A 15,964-nucleotide genomic window follows, 5' to 3' on the forward strand; every position below is an offset into this window, starting at 1 on the left:
TAGTCCAACCCCCTACTTAGGCAGGAAACTCTATACCACTTCAAAACTTCCAGTGTTGGAGGATTCACACCTTCTGGAGGCAAGTTGTTCCACTGATTAATTGTTCTAACTGTCAGGAAATTTCTCCCTAGTTCTAGGTTGCTTCTCTCCTTGATTAATTTCCACCCATTGCTTCTTGTTCTATCCTGGGGTGCTTTGGAGAATAGTTTGATTCCCTCTTCTTTGTGGTAACCCCTGAGATATCGGAACACTAGTATCATGTCACTTAATTTTACAATATTTATTAATATTATTTGTATTACTTATTTAAATGTTGCTCTATAATTGAATGGGCACGTAATGCTACATTAAATATGTTTCTGATTCACTAGCTGTTCCAAGCCCAGATCCAAACTGAATCGAAAGACAGCAAGATTTTAGTTCTACTCTTGTTCTAGCAAGATCTTGAGATTCAAAGTACAGAGATTTGATTTTAGAAATGATCGCACAATGTAATGGGGTAACATCAAAGTGCCTGACCATTTGTCCATATGTGGAAGAAAATCAACAGAGAATCTCTTTGTTAGAAATTCTGAGGAAACAATCTATGGGGTGAAAGATGGAAGAACTAAATCCTTTTCTCTGGGTTTTGTATACTTTGGCCTACCTTGATGCAGTGCTTGGTATACCCTGTCAGTAGTAATTATCTTCTGTCATCTTCCTCTTCCCATTTGTATGGGAGAAATTGGGATCCAGCAGAACAAGTACTTATTAACGTAACAAGTAACAACAACAAAAGGAAATAGACTCTGAAGCCAATTGTTGAACCTGTAGCTTTTGGAAAATATTATTAGACAAAACAAAATGCCTTCCTTTGGTTAATTAGTTCAATAACCCAAAGTTTTATTAATTTTATTTAAAGAGAGAAAAAGTATCCTTTTAAACTTTATGTTGTCATGAGTAAGACGAACAACTGCAATTGTACTGGCAATGGACACACCATTGGAAGATCTAAAGGACCAGGTTGGGACAGATTGTCTTGGAGAAAATTTATCTTTGTAAGAGTTGACACTTGATGGCACATAGAGTCATCAGTCAGTCAGTCAGTCAGATGCAAATGGCAATAACATAGAAAAGAAAGCACTGAAAATATCAAAAACAGGGATAACATACACTTGGTCAAATTCAAGGAGGGCAGGATCTGCTGCTGAAAGAGCTCAAGAAATAATGGATATGTAGATAAACTTGCACAAATACAACTCAGATACAATAACTATCAAATATTTTAACCAGTACTCCTATTAAAGTAAATCAGATATCTAAATGCAGAATCTTGGGTACAAACATTGCTTGTAAATCAATAAATCAGAAATGACCTATTCCTGTCAGATTTTCCTGGATAATCCCTAAATCAGGTTAACTGCAAACTTAATTCAGAGTCTTAAAGAGAACTTTTCATCATGATACTTTTTTCACTGTAATCTTTGTTTCCTAGGTAATTGTTCCCTGACAGATTTCCTTATTCGTTTACTCTGGATCCCTTCCTAAAGATCCCAGCTGTTCTTCTCTGTCTCTGCCTGGAGCTCTTCTCCCTATCTCCACGCCTCCGCCCCCAGGCTTAGATTCTGAAAGGACTTTGTTGTCTTATCAGAAAAGGAAGGGGCAAGGGATGTGTATGTGGACCAGAGCAGATACCCATTGTCCCTCTGAATGATGTTAATTGAAACCCAGATAAGCGGTATGTGGTTTTCCTGCCTAGGGTGCAATTATCTGCCCTGTGATTGTTTGGTGGTAATACAACAATTTCATCTACTGAATTTATGGTAGATTACAAAGGAGAAAAAATTGTTTGCGGCTTTTGCTTTTTGTTTTCTTTTTTTTTTACTAGATGACATTGCTAGATATAGAACCAACATTTTGGTTACAGATGTTACTTTCCTTTCCTTTCCTTTGTTTTTTGAGGTCAGATGACAGGCAATTGTTTTGGAAAATAAACCATTCAAAGCTCAAATGACATTCTATCAGCTATTATCTGTCAGTTTGTCTGTCTGCCTGCCTATCTAAAATCACGCCTTTATTATTCTTATAAACAACTCAAGATGGTGAACATATCTAATATTCTTTCCTTCTCCTATTTTCCTCACAACACCAGCTCTGTGAAGTGAATTGGGCTAAGAGAGAGGGACTGGCTTGAGATCACCCAGCTGGCTTTCATGGCTATGGTGGGACTAGAACTCACCATCTACTGGTTTCTAGCCTGGTGCCTTAATCATGTCAGCTTTGTGGACTCTATCCCTGCCTGATATGTTTCAACATGGTGGTAAGCAATGACTGTTCAAGGACTAACGATCTTGTCTCATCTGAGAAAGCTAAAGATAAAGCATTATAAATTGATGAGATGGTAGCATTTCCAAACACATATATCATGCACAAGCAATGAAAGCAAATACCTGCTCTGGTTTCAGTCCAGGAGGGACCCATGCGTATTCTTCCAAGGCACAGCCAGAATCATCATCAGAAGTTGAATTCCTCTGGAAGTCAAACATCAGCTTGGTCACTGTCTTCTCCATTTCTAAAGGCATCACTGTTTCAAAGTGTTCTGACTGTGGACACTTACAGTGGCGGCAAATTTTTCTGGGGATATGAAGTAAAAAGCCAACAGTTATCCTCTATTTAAGGATGTATGAAATAGAGATTAGAATGTTTGGGAGTATAAATATCAATGAAGGTCATCTGGCATCCAAAAGCCATGTCTCCATAGTTTTAGTAAAGAAAAGGACCAGGGGAGACATGATAGCAGTCTTCCAATATTTGAGGGGCTGCCACAGAGAGGAAGGGGTCAAGCTATTTTCTAAAGTGCCTGTAGGCCAGACAAGGAATAATGGATGGAAACTGAAGAAGGAGAGATTTAACCTGGAAATAAGGAGAAACTTTCTGACAGTGAGAACAATCAACCAATGGAACACCTTGCCCTCAGAAGTTGTGTGAGCACCATCACTGGAGACTTTCAAGAAGAGATTGGACTGCCATCTGTCAGAAATGGTGTAGGGTCTCCCGCTTGGGCAGGGAGTTGGACTAGATGATCTACAAGGTCCCTTCCAACTCTGATTATCTGTTATCTGTTATTTTACAATTATATAAACAAAATTATGAATTCACACCTACTGAAAATTATGAATTCACACCTATCTAATCACTTTCCTGAAAGAAACTGATGGGTTTGGCTAATAGTTGAACATAAGATTATCAAAATACAATTATATGTTGAGAACACATATAGTGGCTTTCTTTTCAATGTAAATAATTTCACATATTAACTTTACTTTGGAAGCTCATCTTTTGAATTACATATCCCTGGTTTGGCAAGTACAAGGGAACAATGTATAATGCATATTTTGTGATCACAAAAACATTGATACATGCATTTTTCCTCAATTATACAGCTGTCTAAAGAAATCTCTTCCCTTTCTATATCTGAACATACAATGTACCATCAGGGATCCCATCTGAAGGACTGTTTGGAAATCTGGCTATTTTTTTCTTTGAGCTGGCTTAAATATAATAGTTAATTATATCCATGCCACGTTATTATGCAATATGACTCTCTCTCTCTTTCTCCCCCCCCCTCTCTCTCTCTCACACACACAATAAGTTTTGTTTCATACATAACAGATGTATGTTTTTGCAGAATTTGTTCTTCCTTTCTTCCCCTTCCTTCATGAGTCAGTGTGAAGGCTCTGAATGGCTCACAATTCCTATTCCGGTAAGTAAGATTAAATAATACAAAAACCCAACCCAACTCATTGCTATCAATCAATAGCACCAATATTCTTGGCATAGAATCATGATTTCATTCTTGTCCCCAAAAGCCCTCCATAAGAGCTAGGTCTTGACTACTCTGTGGATGTACAGTAGGCAGAGAGCATTTAATATATTTTTGTGTGCCAGTTTCAAAAGAAAATGGAAATGAAAACAGCAACTGAGGAACACTGGTGCAAACTAATTTGTACTAACATAACTTGAGATATTATATCTGCTGTGGTCACTGTGCTATCTATATCCATGGGAAATGGTTATTGGATGGAGGTGCCTTGGATAAAGCAGCTGTCAGCAATAACCCTGCATGGGATAAGTGAAATGCAATGTCTACATATAAACAACAACCTGTCCTTGACAAAATGCCAGAGCCCCAAAGCAGTTTTCTAAACCCAAGCATAATTCTTTCATTTGGAAAGAAGGGGGAAAAAACATACAGCGAGCTCCAGACCACCCATACAGAACTGGCAGTAAGGATTTAAGGATCAAATGCATTTGATAGACGATCTGGGATACACCTCTTCATTTTCCCTCCTTTGACAGCACCCATAAATATGCCAAGAGTGCCAGATCATCAGCACATCCAGTTCAGCAAGCAGAAAGGCTGTCATATACAGTATGCAAAATGCCAATGTAAAGAGAAACTTCAGAGCAGCAAATTCCTTAACAATGACAGAACATCATAGACAGGGTTGTGCTAAATAAAGGCAGTGATGAAAGTTGTTCACTAGCAACTGCCATAAGATTATCACAAGCCTGCTTTTCAGAGAACAAGGCTAAAGCTCAGTAGATATCTCCTACATATGATGTTCCTAAATTTGATCCCAAGTGAAGGTAAATAAAACTGCCTTGTTCAACAAGGATCTCTCTTCATAATTCATTTCCTTTCGGCTAGTTTTTCTTATTCCCTTCTCAGAAGGCCATTTCATGGACAGTAACAGCTCCTGCAGAAAGGAAATATCTGATCAGACTCCAAACAAGTAGAGGAGAGCCAAATCTTGAAACTGTGATGGTTGACCTAGTCAATGAAACTGCAGTGACCTAGGACAGAAAAAAACCTTAAGGGTGCCAGTCAAAATGAATCTCCTAATCTGTCCTAATCTATTCTAAATCCCGCTACCCATATTCTACAATATTTGTCTCCTTCAAGATAGCCTTGTCTAACCAGGTGCCCTCTAACCTTGGAACCTTGATGGTACAGCTATGCTATTTGGAGTTGTTTTGCAGCAAATCTGCAGGCGCCAGACTGGTTTGAAAAGAACTAAGACTCTCCATCCTTTAGTTAGGAATTCTTGGTTGAGCTGTTGGTTGACTTTGATGGAAGGAAGGATGAGACTTTGCATACCTTAGTAGATATCAAATATTGAAGGAACAGATACAGAGCTGGGCTTGTCAACAATGAATGTGAAAATGGCCATGTGATCCTAAATGGATCAGGGGCTAAATATGAGCTCTCAGTGTAATGAAGCAAAGAACAGAAGAAACATGGTGCCTAGATTATGGGAAGTACTTAAGATGGGCTTGGAATGTATTAGTTCTGGAAAGGACACTTTAAAAGGGAAAGTTTGTACTGGGTTCAAAAGGAAAGTACCAGGTTGGAAAAGAGTTTACAAACCATGTTGTCTGCAGAAAGATTAAAGGAGCTGGTTATATTTACTTCTGGAAAGGGAAGACTAAGAATAGTGATCCACTAAATGTATGGAGATTCTCAATTATCCAGGTCATGGTTATTTCAAAGGTGCTTCTTCCAACTGGACTTTCTTGGGTTTTTTCCCCCCTATGAAAACATTATATTTCTCATCCCAGAAGCTTCTTCAGCTCAGAACTAAAGCTTCTTGGATGAGGAGTTAAACATTGTCAATGGAGGGGAAAAAATCTAATATCTGAAAGGCTTTTCTGTGCAAAAAGAGGTAGGAATCTGCCCTTCTAAAGCCAAGGTCACAGCATAGCTGAATGGGTTGAAATTAAAAGAAAGATCCTTTTGATTCATATGCTATATATTCTTTGATTAAACAATTTACCCATCCAATAAATATACAATGAAAAGCAATAATGAGACTCCAATTTCTGTGTCTTAAGAGCTAAAATCGTATCAGCTACCATTTTCAGGGCCAGCTGTAGTATTTTGCAGTTTGAGCCAAAGAAGATTACAATTCCCACTCCTCTGTTTCAATGTGAACTGTATCAAAGGCAAAACAAAAATTTTACTTTTTCCCCAGCTCAGGCAAAAAAAAATCCCAGAACTATCTCCAACCTTGAAAGCAGAACTCTATAATCAGCACAGTTTTTCATGACATTCAAGACTGGGAAAACTGAGGCAGCTGTTTTACCCTGCCCAAGATTAGGCTGGTGCTAACATTCTTGAAATTAATTAAATTGCTGCAGTCTAAAAATATACTCCGTGTCCTTTTTTTTTTTTAATGGAACATTTGGGGTATCTGAACTGGATGAATATGTTTGGGCAAGTCACAAAGAGCTGATCATAAAATAATTTGCAGATGTTCCTAAATCCCTTTAAAATAATAATACATTAATCAAAATCTTTCTAGGTTATATTGGAGGGATTGTATTCACATTAGTTAGAATTTATCTCTGGTGGCAAAGTTGGTTTAGTTATTAAGTTGGATCCACACTCTTGGTTTTTTTGAATGAATTAGGAAAAAGGTATAATTAATCATGCCGTTTATCTTGTTTTATTTTGATCATTTGTATGCCAAGGAAAGTTTTTTTAAAAAGAGGGGAAAAGCACTTCAGAGGTACACTAAAATACCAAATATAAAAGCCAAAGAATACAGGCAGGCAGTCCTACCTGTAACAGAGCCTACCCACCATGGTCATAACTTGTGATGGTCATAAAGCAGATCTTGATGACTTTAGGACATTACCATCGGCTGTAAACATTTATTTATTTTTATTTATTTGTCAAAAGCTTACAATATAACAGAAACAAGAATAAACATAAGTTTAAATACAAGAAATAGGAACTAATAACCGGGGACAATAGGACAGGGATGGTAGGCACGATTGTGTGCTTATGCACGCCCCTTACTCTTAGGAATGGGGTGAGATCAACGGTTAGTTTGAGGGTAAAGGAGTGGAGGTTTGAGCAGGTGACAACAGAATCAGGCAGTGAGTTCCAGACATTCCAACATGGCCTGGTTGCCAAGTGCCCAAAATACGATCACATGACTGAGGGCACAACTGTCTGTCAGAACTTTGAATCTGAGTTGTAAGTACTAAGTAGGTCCATCAGAACTTCAAATGGTCACTAAGGGACTGGTTGTAAGTCAAGGACTGCCTGTAGAGATGTTTGAGCTCAGAAACCTCCTTTGCATCGCTGCCTCTTGTGTTAGACAGGACAAATCTCAGCAACTTTCTTTAAATTAGAAGAGATGGTGCCGACCAAATCTCTGCAGGAAGGGAATGTGGGTGTGACCATGAAAAGCTTGCATCTAAGGTGCCATCAGAAGGCAATCTCTTAAGGATGCTTCCTGGAGGAAGTTGACCGTATTCAAGGTGATCAGAAGGGAAGACAGGGAGAAGGTGGTCTTTTAAATAACCAGGTCTGGAGCCATAAAGGCCTTAAATGTAACAACTACTACCTTGCATCACATTCATGATCTAATTGGCAACCAGTGCAGTTCCCAAAGCAATTGAATCACTCAGGTATATTGGGATTTACCCATCACTTCCCAGGCTGCCATATTCTGTACCAATTGTATCTTCTGAATGTTCTTCAGGTACAGTTCCATGTAGGGTCATTAAAGTAATTAATCAAAATGGAAGATAGCCAAGGCATGAATTACTGTGAAAAATGCCTCCCAATCCAGGAATGAAGCAAAAATCAGGTCTAAGAGGTGATCTCTCATATTCATTGACAATATTTTCCAAGTTCTGTAAATTGTTGCAATATAAGCAATTATATTTCTGTCAGTTTCTATTCTTGTTAGTTTTTAGTTGGTTACAATTATAAATATTGGAAAACAAAATTACATGTTTCTTTGGACCGATGCTATCTAAAAGTGTGAAAAAATTAGCAACACAGAAAACAGTTTGGACAAGCCCTTCAATTAAGCATTGTTTTTATTCAGTTTCTATTTTTAACCACCTTAATAGCCTATGTATACATGCAAATGTATTTTTGCTAGAAACTATTAAATATGTATTATTATAATTTCTCCTTAAGAATATTTAGCAATTTATGTATGAAAATCTCAGTATTTCCAAAGATGTTATCTATTTTATTCCCCTCTTTCCTTCCTTTATGATTATTTACCTGTTGTATCCATTTTGTTTCCCACAAATTAAACTGAAAAGAGAAATTGGTGTCTCCATTTTGGCTCGATCTAAACTCTAACCCAATCCTCTGCTTGCTTCAGCTCTGGCTTACCATTGGGAAGAGCCCTAACAAAATTATCTCTGTAATTGCATAGAATGATTGTAAGTAATTAACATTAAAGTGTAACACCCAGAACCGTTTCACAAACCATTCCCACCCCAAAGTAAAACATATTCTTCCTATTGCGATCCTTTATGAATGTACAAACATTTCTCTGTTGAAAAGGGGAGGAGGGAAGGAGGCAGTTGAGAGATTTGATATGTAAATAAATAAAATAAATAAATCAAAGTGACTGCATATAAACTTAAACTCTACAGCCTACAGAGCACAAATATGCACTATGCCTCAAGACTTTGCTAAGCCAAAGGAGGAAAAGTTGCCAATTTCCCCCCATTTCCTGCTTTTCATCAGATTTAAATACATACAGATGCAAATATAAGTAGGGTGTCTGGATTCTATCTAGTCAGTGACAGAATCTCGGCTGTCCACTGCCAGTTACTCTCTAAACCAATCAGAATACAATTTCATATGAATTCTTTAATTAATGAGCTTCTGTAGGAAGGCTTCATAGTTTTTTCTGGAACAAGGAGGTCAACCATAATTCCCATCTCTGCTGATGATATAATGTTGAACAAATCAATATGTCACGCACTTTAATAGCCTTTATGCATCTCTATCAATCCTCAATCCACCAACAACTCTGAAGTGGCCTACTCAAATCTGCTGCCAACTAACTACTGGTGGTGATACAGTCGGTATTTATGTATTTGAAAAAAAATATGGATGTTCTTACAGAGCTTGGAGACAAAGTGAAAAAGAAAAACAACATACTTTCCAGTGGAAAAAGCCACTGCAAAGTTGGAGAATGTACCTACCTTATTATAGCTAACAATGGTCTCTATGCCCTTTTTTTATACTGCAGTTGCTAGGCAAAAACTACTTCAGCACAGCTATCCAGCTAATCACTGAAAACCAAGCAGAAATTCAGGGCTTTGCAGCTTAGACAGGCTGCAACTTCATCACTACACCCATCATTAAAGTAAAACAGAATCCTGTACTGTCTTCTTGGAGGTAACTCTGGAGAAATGAAGATGCTGAAATTGATTCCTGTTTTGTTCTTTCATTCTGAAGAGCCACAAGAGTATGTTACTGCGACCAACTGAAAAAAGGGAGGAGGAACAGGAAGTGGGAAAATGAGAACTCTAGAAGAAGAAAAAGAGGGTGCTTCAGACTGGAAAAAACTTTGGGTCAGAGTATCCGACATTTTGTGAAAAGATCTCCTGAAGATATATACAGGTAGTCCTTGACTTACAACCAATTGTTTAGTGAGTGCTCACAACAGCACTGAAAAAAGTGATTTATGACCATTTTTCATACTTATAACCACTGCAGCATCCCCTTGGTTGCGAGATTGACACTTAGCAACTGGCATGTATTTATGATGGCTGCAGTGTCCGAGATCATACGATCCACTTTTACAACCTTCTGACAAGTAAAGTCAATGGGGAAGCCACATTCATCTAACAACGGTGTTACTAACTTAACTACAGCAGTGTTTCACTTAACAACTTGCAAATGGAGCAAAAATCCACTTAACTGGCTTGCTTAGCAATGGAAATTTTGAGCCAATTGTGGTTGTAAGTCAAACACTAGCTGTATCATCCAGGATTCTCAACCATTCTATTACAATTATATCCAGATTCTAGCAGAATGGTTGCGATTCTTTTCTAGATCATTGGGAAAGATGGCCAAAGCCTACTCTCTATTAAGGGTATAAAACAAAGGATGAGAAAAAGTGGGGGGAAGATAGAAAGGGAAAGAACTTATGAGGGACAAAAGCAGGAAATAAAGAAAAAGGGGAAACTTACTAGGAGTAAAGGTATTTGCTCAGCTAGAAAACACAGAGACAATGGCTAAATTAATTTAAAAGTGAGGATTCTGCAAAGGTACAAAAGATAGTGTTGTGACAGTAGAATAGTGTAATGAGTTAGAAATGAAATAAGTAAATAATCTATGAGATAAAATTGCATTGTCATGTAATGGTATGTTTATTTATAATTAATGCAATAATAAAGAAGGGTGGGAAACATTGTAATTGTTTCTAAAGATTGATAAAATATTGAAAAGAAATGTGAAAGATTTATAAGGAAATTTATACCGGTTACTAGAATAAATTTGAATAATTATTTTGCTTATTAATAGTAAATAATTTATAAGATAAAACTGTATGACTATCCAGTGGTATGCCTATTAACAATTAACGTAATAATGAAGGAGGGAGGGAAAACATTTCAATTGTTCTCAAAGATTGATAAATATTGAAAAGAAACATGAAAGATCTACAAGGCTCATACCAGTAGTAGAATGAATTTGAACAATTATTTTGTTTACCAATGTTTTATATATATATATATATATATATATATATATATATATATATATATATATATATATATATATTGTTTTTGCTATGTTTTTAGAATTTTTCTTTTTACATTTTTAAGGGGAAGTACCAAGCAGAGTCTAAATGATGAGATTTACATGATATAAAATAGATATTAGAAATTTGAATGTTATAATTTTAGAATGCACAAATTTAATGTTTAATGAGATTTCACATGATAATAACAATAAGACGTAAAGGTGTTATACTCCGATTGGCAATCATAGGGGGAATTTTGCTTTTTAAGAATGTTGGAAGAGAACATATGAAATTGTAAACAAGACAGACGAAAGTATAAGGAATAAAAAGATATAAAAAATTAGGTAAAAGAAATACAATTGAATAAGAAGAAAATGAGATAACCATAAAAGAAAATTAAGAGAAGTAAAGGGAGAAATAGTGAGAAATTAGAGAAAGAGTAATAAGATATGAAGTTGAATACATAAGATGAATATGCATATGAAATTGTGTCTGTATGGAAATGTGATAACCCGGAACCATGCTGTACTCAAATAAGATGTTTTATTTGTTTTGTTAAAACTCAATAAAACTTTATTTAAAAAAAAGATTTTCTAAGGAGTAATCTGTCTCCCACAGTTAAAATGCTTCCCACCTTTTGGGCATTCAAGAATAGGGCAAAACAGTCCTTTTTCATGTAACCTTTGGAATATAGTCAAAAGTTCTTAGTAGTTGACAGCAATGAAGATATAGTTCTGGTTGGGAAATTATTATACATGCCATACTTTTATGTTTTTAGTACTGTAGGCCTTCTAAAATCTGATGAGTAGGCACAATACCATTGGGATTAATAATAAATGAATACATATGATAAAAAACTTATTCCACTTTGCAGAAATTGTGGTTCAGTCTCCTACACAGGCAATGTCAACATGTGAATGCTTGTATCTTCTCATAGCAGTCTAATAATGTAGGAACGAGTGAAGTTATATGATGATGACTGAATCATCATTCTCATGGAAAAACTAAGTCATGTAAGCAAGGAAAGGCCAGATGATAAAGTACTGTATTCTACAAAACACCTCAATAAAGAATTAAAAAGATTTATCTCCTTAAGATCACTTCTTTTCCTGCATGTGATACTATTTTAGACACTCTCAGAAGTCTAAATTGCTTAAAATCTATTTTATTTTCTTCTTCGGCATACATACAGTCACACTGATATGTGACACAGAAACTAAATTTAGCTTCCAAGGTTAATCATCAGAAATCTATAAATTGCTAAACCATTCCAGGCAACAGAAGTGTCCCTAATGGGGATGAAGCACCCCAAGATAATAAACATAATAATCTCTAATACAAGGGCATCTCTAACCAGACAGGGAGAGATTTGTGATCCAGGGCAAACAATGCATCAACAATCTCTGGCCTAACTTTTAAACCCATCTTCAAACACCATGACCTAAAGTTAATACCTTCAGTTTAAAAAACAAACCTTTAATTAAATTATTAAACTACAGTATACACAGGAGATAGCAGCTTGGGTCCAAACATGGTAAAGGCAGGTATATTTGTGAGCTTCATTCCTGTATGATTTCATGCAGGGGTCTTCAAACTTGGCAAGTTTAAGACTTGTGGACTTCAACTCCCAGAATTCCTCCTCCAGTCATGTTAGCTCAGGGATTCTGGGAGTTGGAAGTCCACAAGTCTTAAACTTGCCAAGTTTGAAGACCCTTGATTTAGTGGCTAATTCATGGTTTGTTTTAATCTATGTGCACTAGGTTGGCTAGTTTTATATTGCTATAATGGCTAGTATGTGCAACATTTTAAAACAATACTAAATTACACTATGTTTTTGCAAGCAACACGTGAACTGAATCCTAGCGCCTTTACTATTTTTAAAGAAACAGTTAGGTCATATGGGCTTTTTTTCACACGTTCAAAATATAATGATTAAACAAAGCAAGGGAAGTTTGGTTTTAAGCTCTGTTTAAATGGGTGCATCTAAATGTAGCGGACAACGGAAGAGGCTTAAGTGGCTAGGCAAAAACTGGAACTAACCCAGTTGGATTAATCTATTCAGGTAAGATGTTTATCCTTGGTCAATTAACTTAAAATAGGCTACTTTTGTAAACCCTTTACTTCCCATTGGAAACAACAAGAGAACCTCTTAACCTCTTGACCAGCTTTTGAGTCAAGGAGTCTGAAATTCCCTTAATCAGATTATCTCCTCTCTTCAATCTCTTTTGCTCTGCAGGTAGATTCCTGCATGATATAAGAAAAAAAGAGGCAAAAATATATTACTTCAACCTAGACGCCCTCCAGATGCCTGAACTTAAGTTCTCAGAATTCAGGCAGCCGATTATCTGTTTATTATGACAGTCTACTACAAAAACTTGAATAGGTTGAGGTTTGGTATGTGAAATATGGGTGGTCTTCCACATACGACCAAAATTGAGTCCAAAATTTATGTTGCTGAGTGAGACAGTTAAATGAGTTTTCCCCACTTTGTGTCACAGTTGTTAAGTGAATCACTGCAGTTGTTCAGTGAGGACCATGGTTGGTAAGTGAATCTGGCTTCCCCATTGACTTTGCTTGTTAGAAGGTTGTAAAAGGGATCATATGACCTCTGCAACTGTCACAAATATGAACTGGTTGCCTAGCATCCAGATTTTGATCACGTGACCATGGCTGTAACGTTTGTAAGAGTGAAAAACGGTCACAAGTCACTTTTTCCAGTGTCGTCGTAACTTCGTATGGTCACTAAATGAACTGTACTAATCTAGGGGGCAGCACATAGCAAAAACATAAAGCAAAAAAAAAAAAAGAAGAAGCAGCATAATTGTAAAAACAAAATTAAAACATACAAGATGCATACCTTCAGTTAATACTATTAGGAGCCAGCAGCCACTGGAAAAATATAATCTTGGTTGGTTTGTGAAATGATGTGGGCTGCCAGAGACATCTGAGGACAGAGAGATTTATGAAGTGTCACGGAGAATGCTTGTTGTCAAATCCAGGGGTCTCTAACCTTGGCAACTTTAAGCCTAGCAAACTTTAACTCCTAGAATTCTGGGAGTTGAAGTCCCCTAGGCTTAAAGTTGCAAAGGTTGGAGACCCTGGTCTAATCCACAGCCCATTGATTTAAAGAAATTAGATCTATGCTATGTTCAAATGGGGAAAAGCTGGAATACAAAGTTAGATTTGGCTGAAAAGAACAGCATTCAAAATCTAGCTATGAGGTAAAGGGAGTGTAAAAAGCTTATTTTGAACACAGGAACTCGGGATCAGGGCCTCCTAAAATGAATCCCCTGGATGTGCTATGCTTAATAACATTTATAATGATTTGTACATTCTTCTAAAAAGCAAGAAAAGGAGGTTTTTTGGGGGGTGGGATGTTAAAAAAAAAAGATCTGACACTTTACTGCTATATTGTATAGCAGAGATAGCATTAAGCCCATGGAATACTTAAAGGAAAAATGCATGTGTCTGGAAAAACTCACAATTCTTGGCTAACATGTCAAATGCATTACCATATAAAGAATAACAGCATGGAATGGGTAGAGAAAGTTATGCTGTTACAAAAAAACACCAGAGAAATATGCGAAGAGAGAACCCATTAACTTCATAGGTAGGGAAAAGAATGCAATTTTATATTTGCTCTTTGATTAATAGGATTTTTATCAGTAGAGGCTCATTAGAAAAAGCAAAGTCTCTGCCTTCCACTTCGATTCCCAATTACCAAGGGCTTCAGGGCTATTCACAAAAACAGTTTCAATATTTTCTGTAGCATCTAGAAAGGCAAAGCTTCTAGGGGAGATATGGTGAACTGAGGCGAAACCAATGACTGAGGAACTGGTGAGTAGGCAGTTCTTTGGAACTTCTCCAGATAAGAAGAGGACAGGAGATCACCCATATGTGCTTTGGCTGGCTGTTCCCCACAAGGAGACCACACACAGGACAGTGTTTTCCATAGGGTTGCACTGGGAAGGAAGGAAGGAAGGAAGGAAGGAAGGAAGGAAGGAAGGAAGGAAGGAAGGAAGGAAGGAAGGAAGGAAGGAAGGAAGGAAGGAGAAAAAGGAGGGAGGAAAGAAGATAAGAAAGGAGACGGAGGAAGCAAGGGACGGAAAATAAGAAAGACAACTGTAAGTACTTCTATTAGAGATCTTAGGAACAGGTTTGAAAACACTGAGTGAGTTTGTCTTTAACCTGACCAAGAGGAAACTTTAATTCTACATTTAAGAATTTAAAGAATCTGAAATAAACAGCAAAAGCCATCGAGTTCTAAGCAAGAGACCTGCATTATGAAAGTCATTTGGAAGTACACTGTTTGCATATTTTTCAGAGTTGCAAAAGATGGACCTTAGCTTTTTAGATTTTGATGTCGCCTACACTGATTCATGCCTTGGCTATATGTTATTTAGAACGTTTTATTACCCTACTGTCATGGGAGTGTAACTGAACTATCATTTAACAGGTAGCATAACTCAGTATAGTTCCAAGGTTTCTCATAAATCAAAATAAGCTTGTTTCATAGCAAGACCAAGGGGTAAAGGATTAACTCACAAGATGAAATGAAAATGAAGATCCTTTCTATTCCAATCAGAATCTGGTGGTGAAGGGTGATGCAGGTGGTAAAGAATTTGAAGTCAGAAATCATAAGGCCCAAACAGCTGTGGTTTTCATCGGCTCTCAAAGTATTGATGCTTGGCGGTCACATCTTCCAATAGAACAGGGGTATCAAACTCGACTTCATTGAGGGCTTCATCAGGGCTGTGTTTGACCTTGGGTGCTGGGGTGGCCAGGTGGGCGTGGCCAGCTTGACGTCACTTGTGTCGGGGACGTCTGTGGTGGCCCGAGTGCTCTGCCAGTGAAAATGGGCTCCCAAGCTCTGTTTTCAGCTGTAATTGCCTCCTGCTGCCCTCTGCCAGCAAAAACGGAGTGTGCAGAGCCCCCGAGCTCCATTTTTGTTGGCAGAGGGGCAGTAGGATGGCGTGACTGAAAACGGAGCCTGGGAGCTCCGTTTTCACTGGCAGAGGCACCGCCGGCTGATCCTTTGCTGTTTCTAGGGCAGCCCCCTGGGCCAGATGTAAGCACCCCGTGGGCCAGATCTGGGCCCCAGGTCTGGAGTTTGACACCCCTGCAATAGAGGTTTTAAGAAGGTCCCTACGGAGAACTCTAAGAGATCTTTGGATCAGGTTGCAAGTTTGGTTAAGCACCAAAAGAGTTGAAAATTTAGGTAGCTGTCAAGTGGATGGCTACAGACCTTCCAAAAGTGAGAGAACTGAAGCTCAGTTCCAGAGGACAATTCAAAGAGATGCAGGCCAACAACACAAGGTACCTGTAGTAGAAGAATCACACTCTAGATCAGTGGCTCCCAACCTTTGGGGCACCAGGGACCAGTTCCGTGGAGAGACATTTTTCCATGG

General features: G+C 37.6%; 1 protein-coding gene across 3 annotated transcripts in view; it reads right to left on the minus strand.

Moving 5' to 3' along the window:
* PRICKLE2 (prickle planar cell polarity protein 2) overlaps positions 1-15,964 on the minus strand; it is a 344,732-nt gene that overhangs the window by 109,111 nt on the left and 219,657 nt on the right. For all 3 annotated transcript variants that reach the window (XM_087954550.1, XM_026679449.2, XM_087954551.1), the window contains one exon: positions 2,430-2,613. In XM_087954550.1, coding sequence (XP_087810676.1) covers positions 2,430-2,613 — 184 coding nt within the window. The remainder of the gene's footprint in view (positions 1-2,429; positions 2,614-15,964) is intronic.

The sequence above is a fragment of the Notechis scutatus genome, chromosome 2 (assembly GCF_049901735.1).
Source record: "Notechis scutatus isolate UNSWTSFEM ecotype Mainland chromosome 2, rNotScu1.2, whole genome shotgun sequence".
NCBI lineage: Eukaryota > Metazoa > Chordata > Lepidosauria > Squamata > Elapidae > Notechis > Notechis scutatus.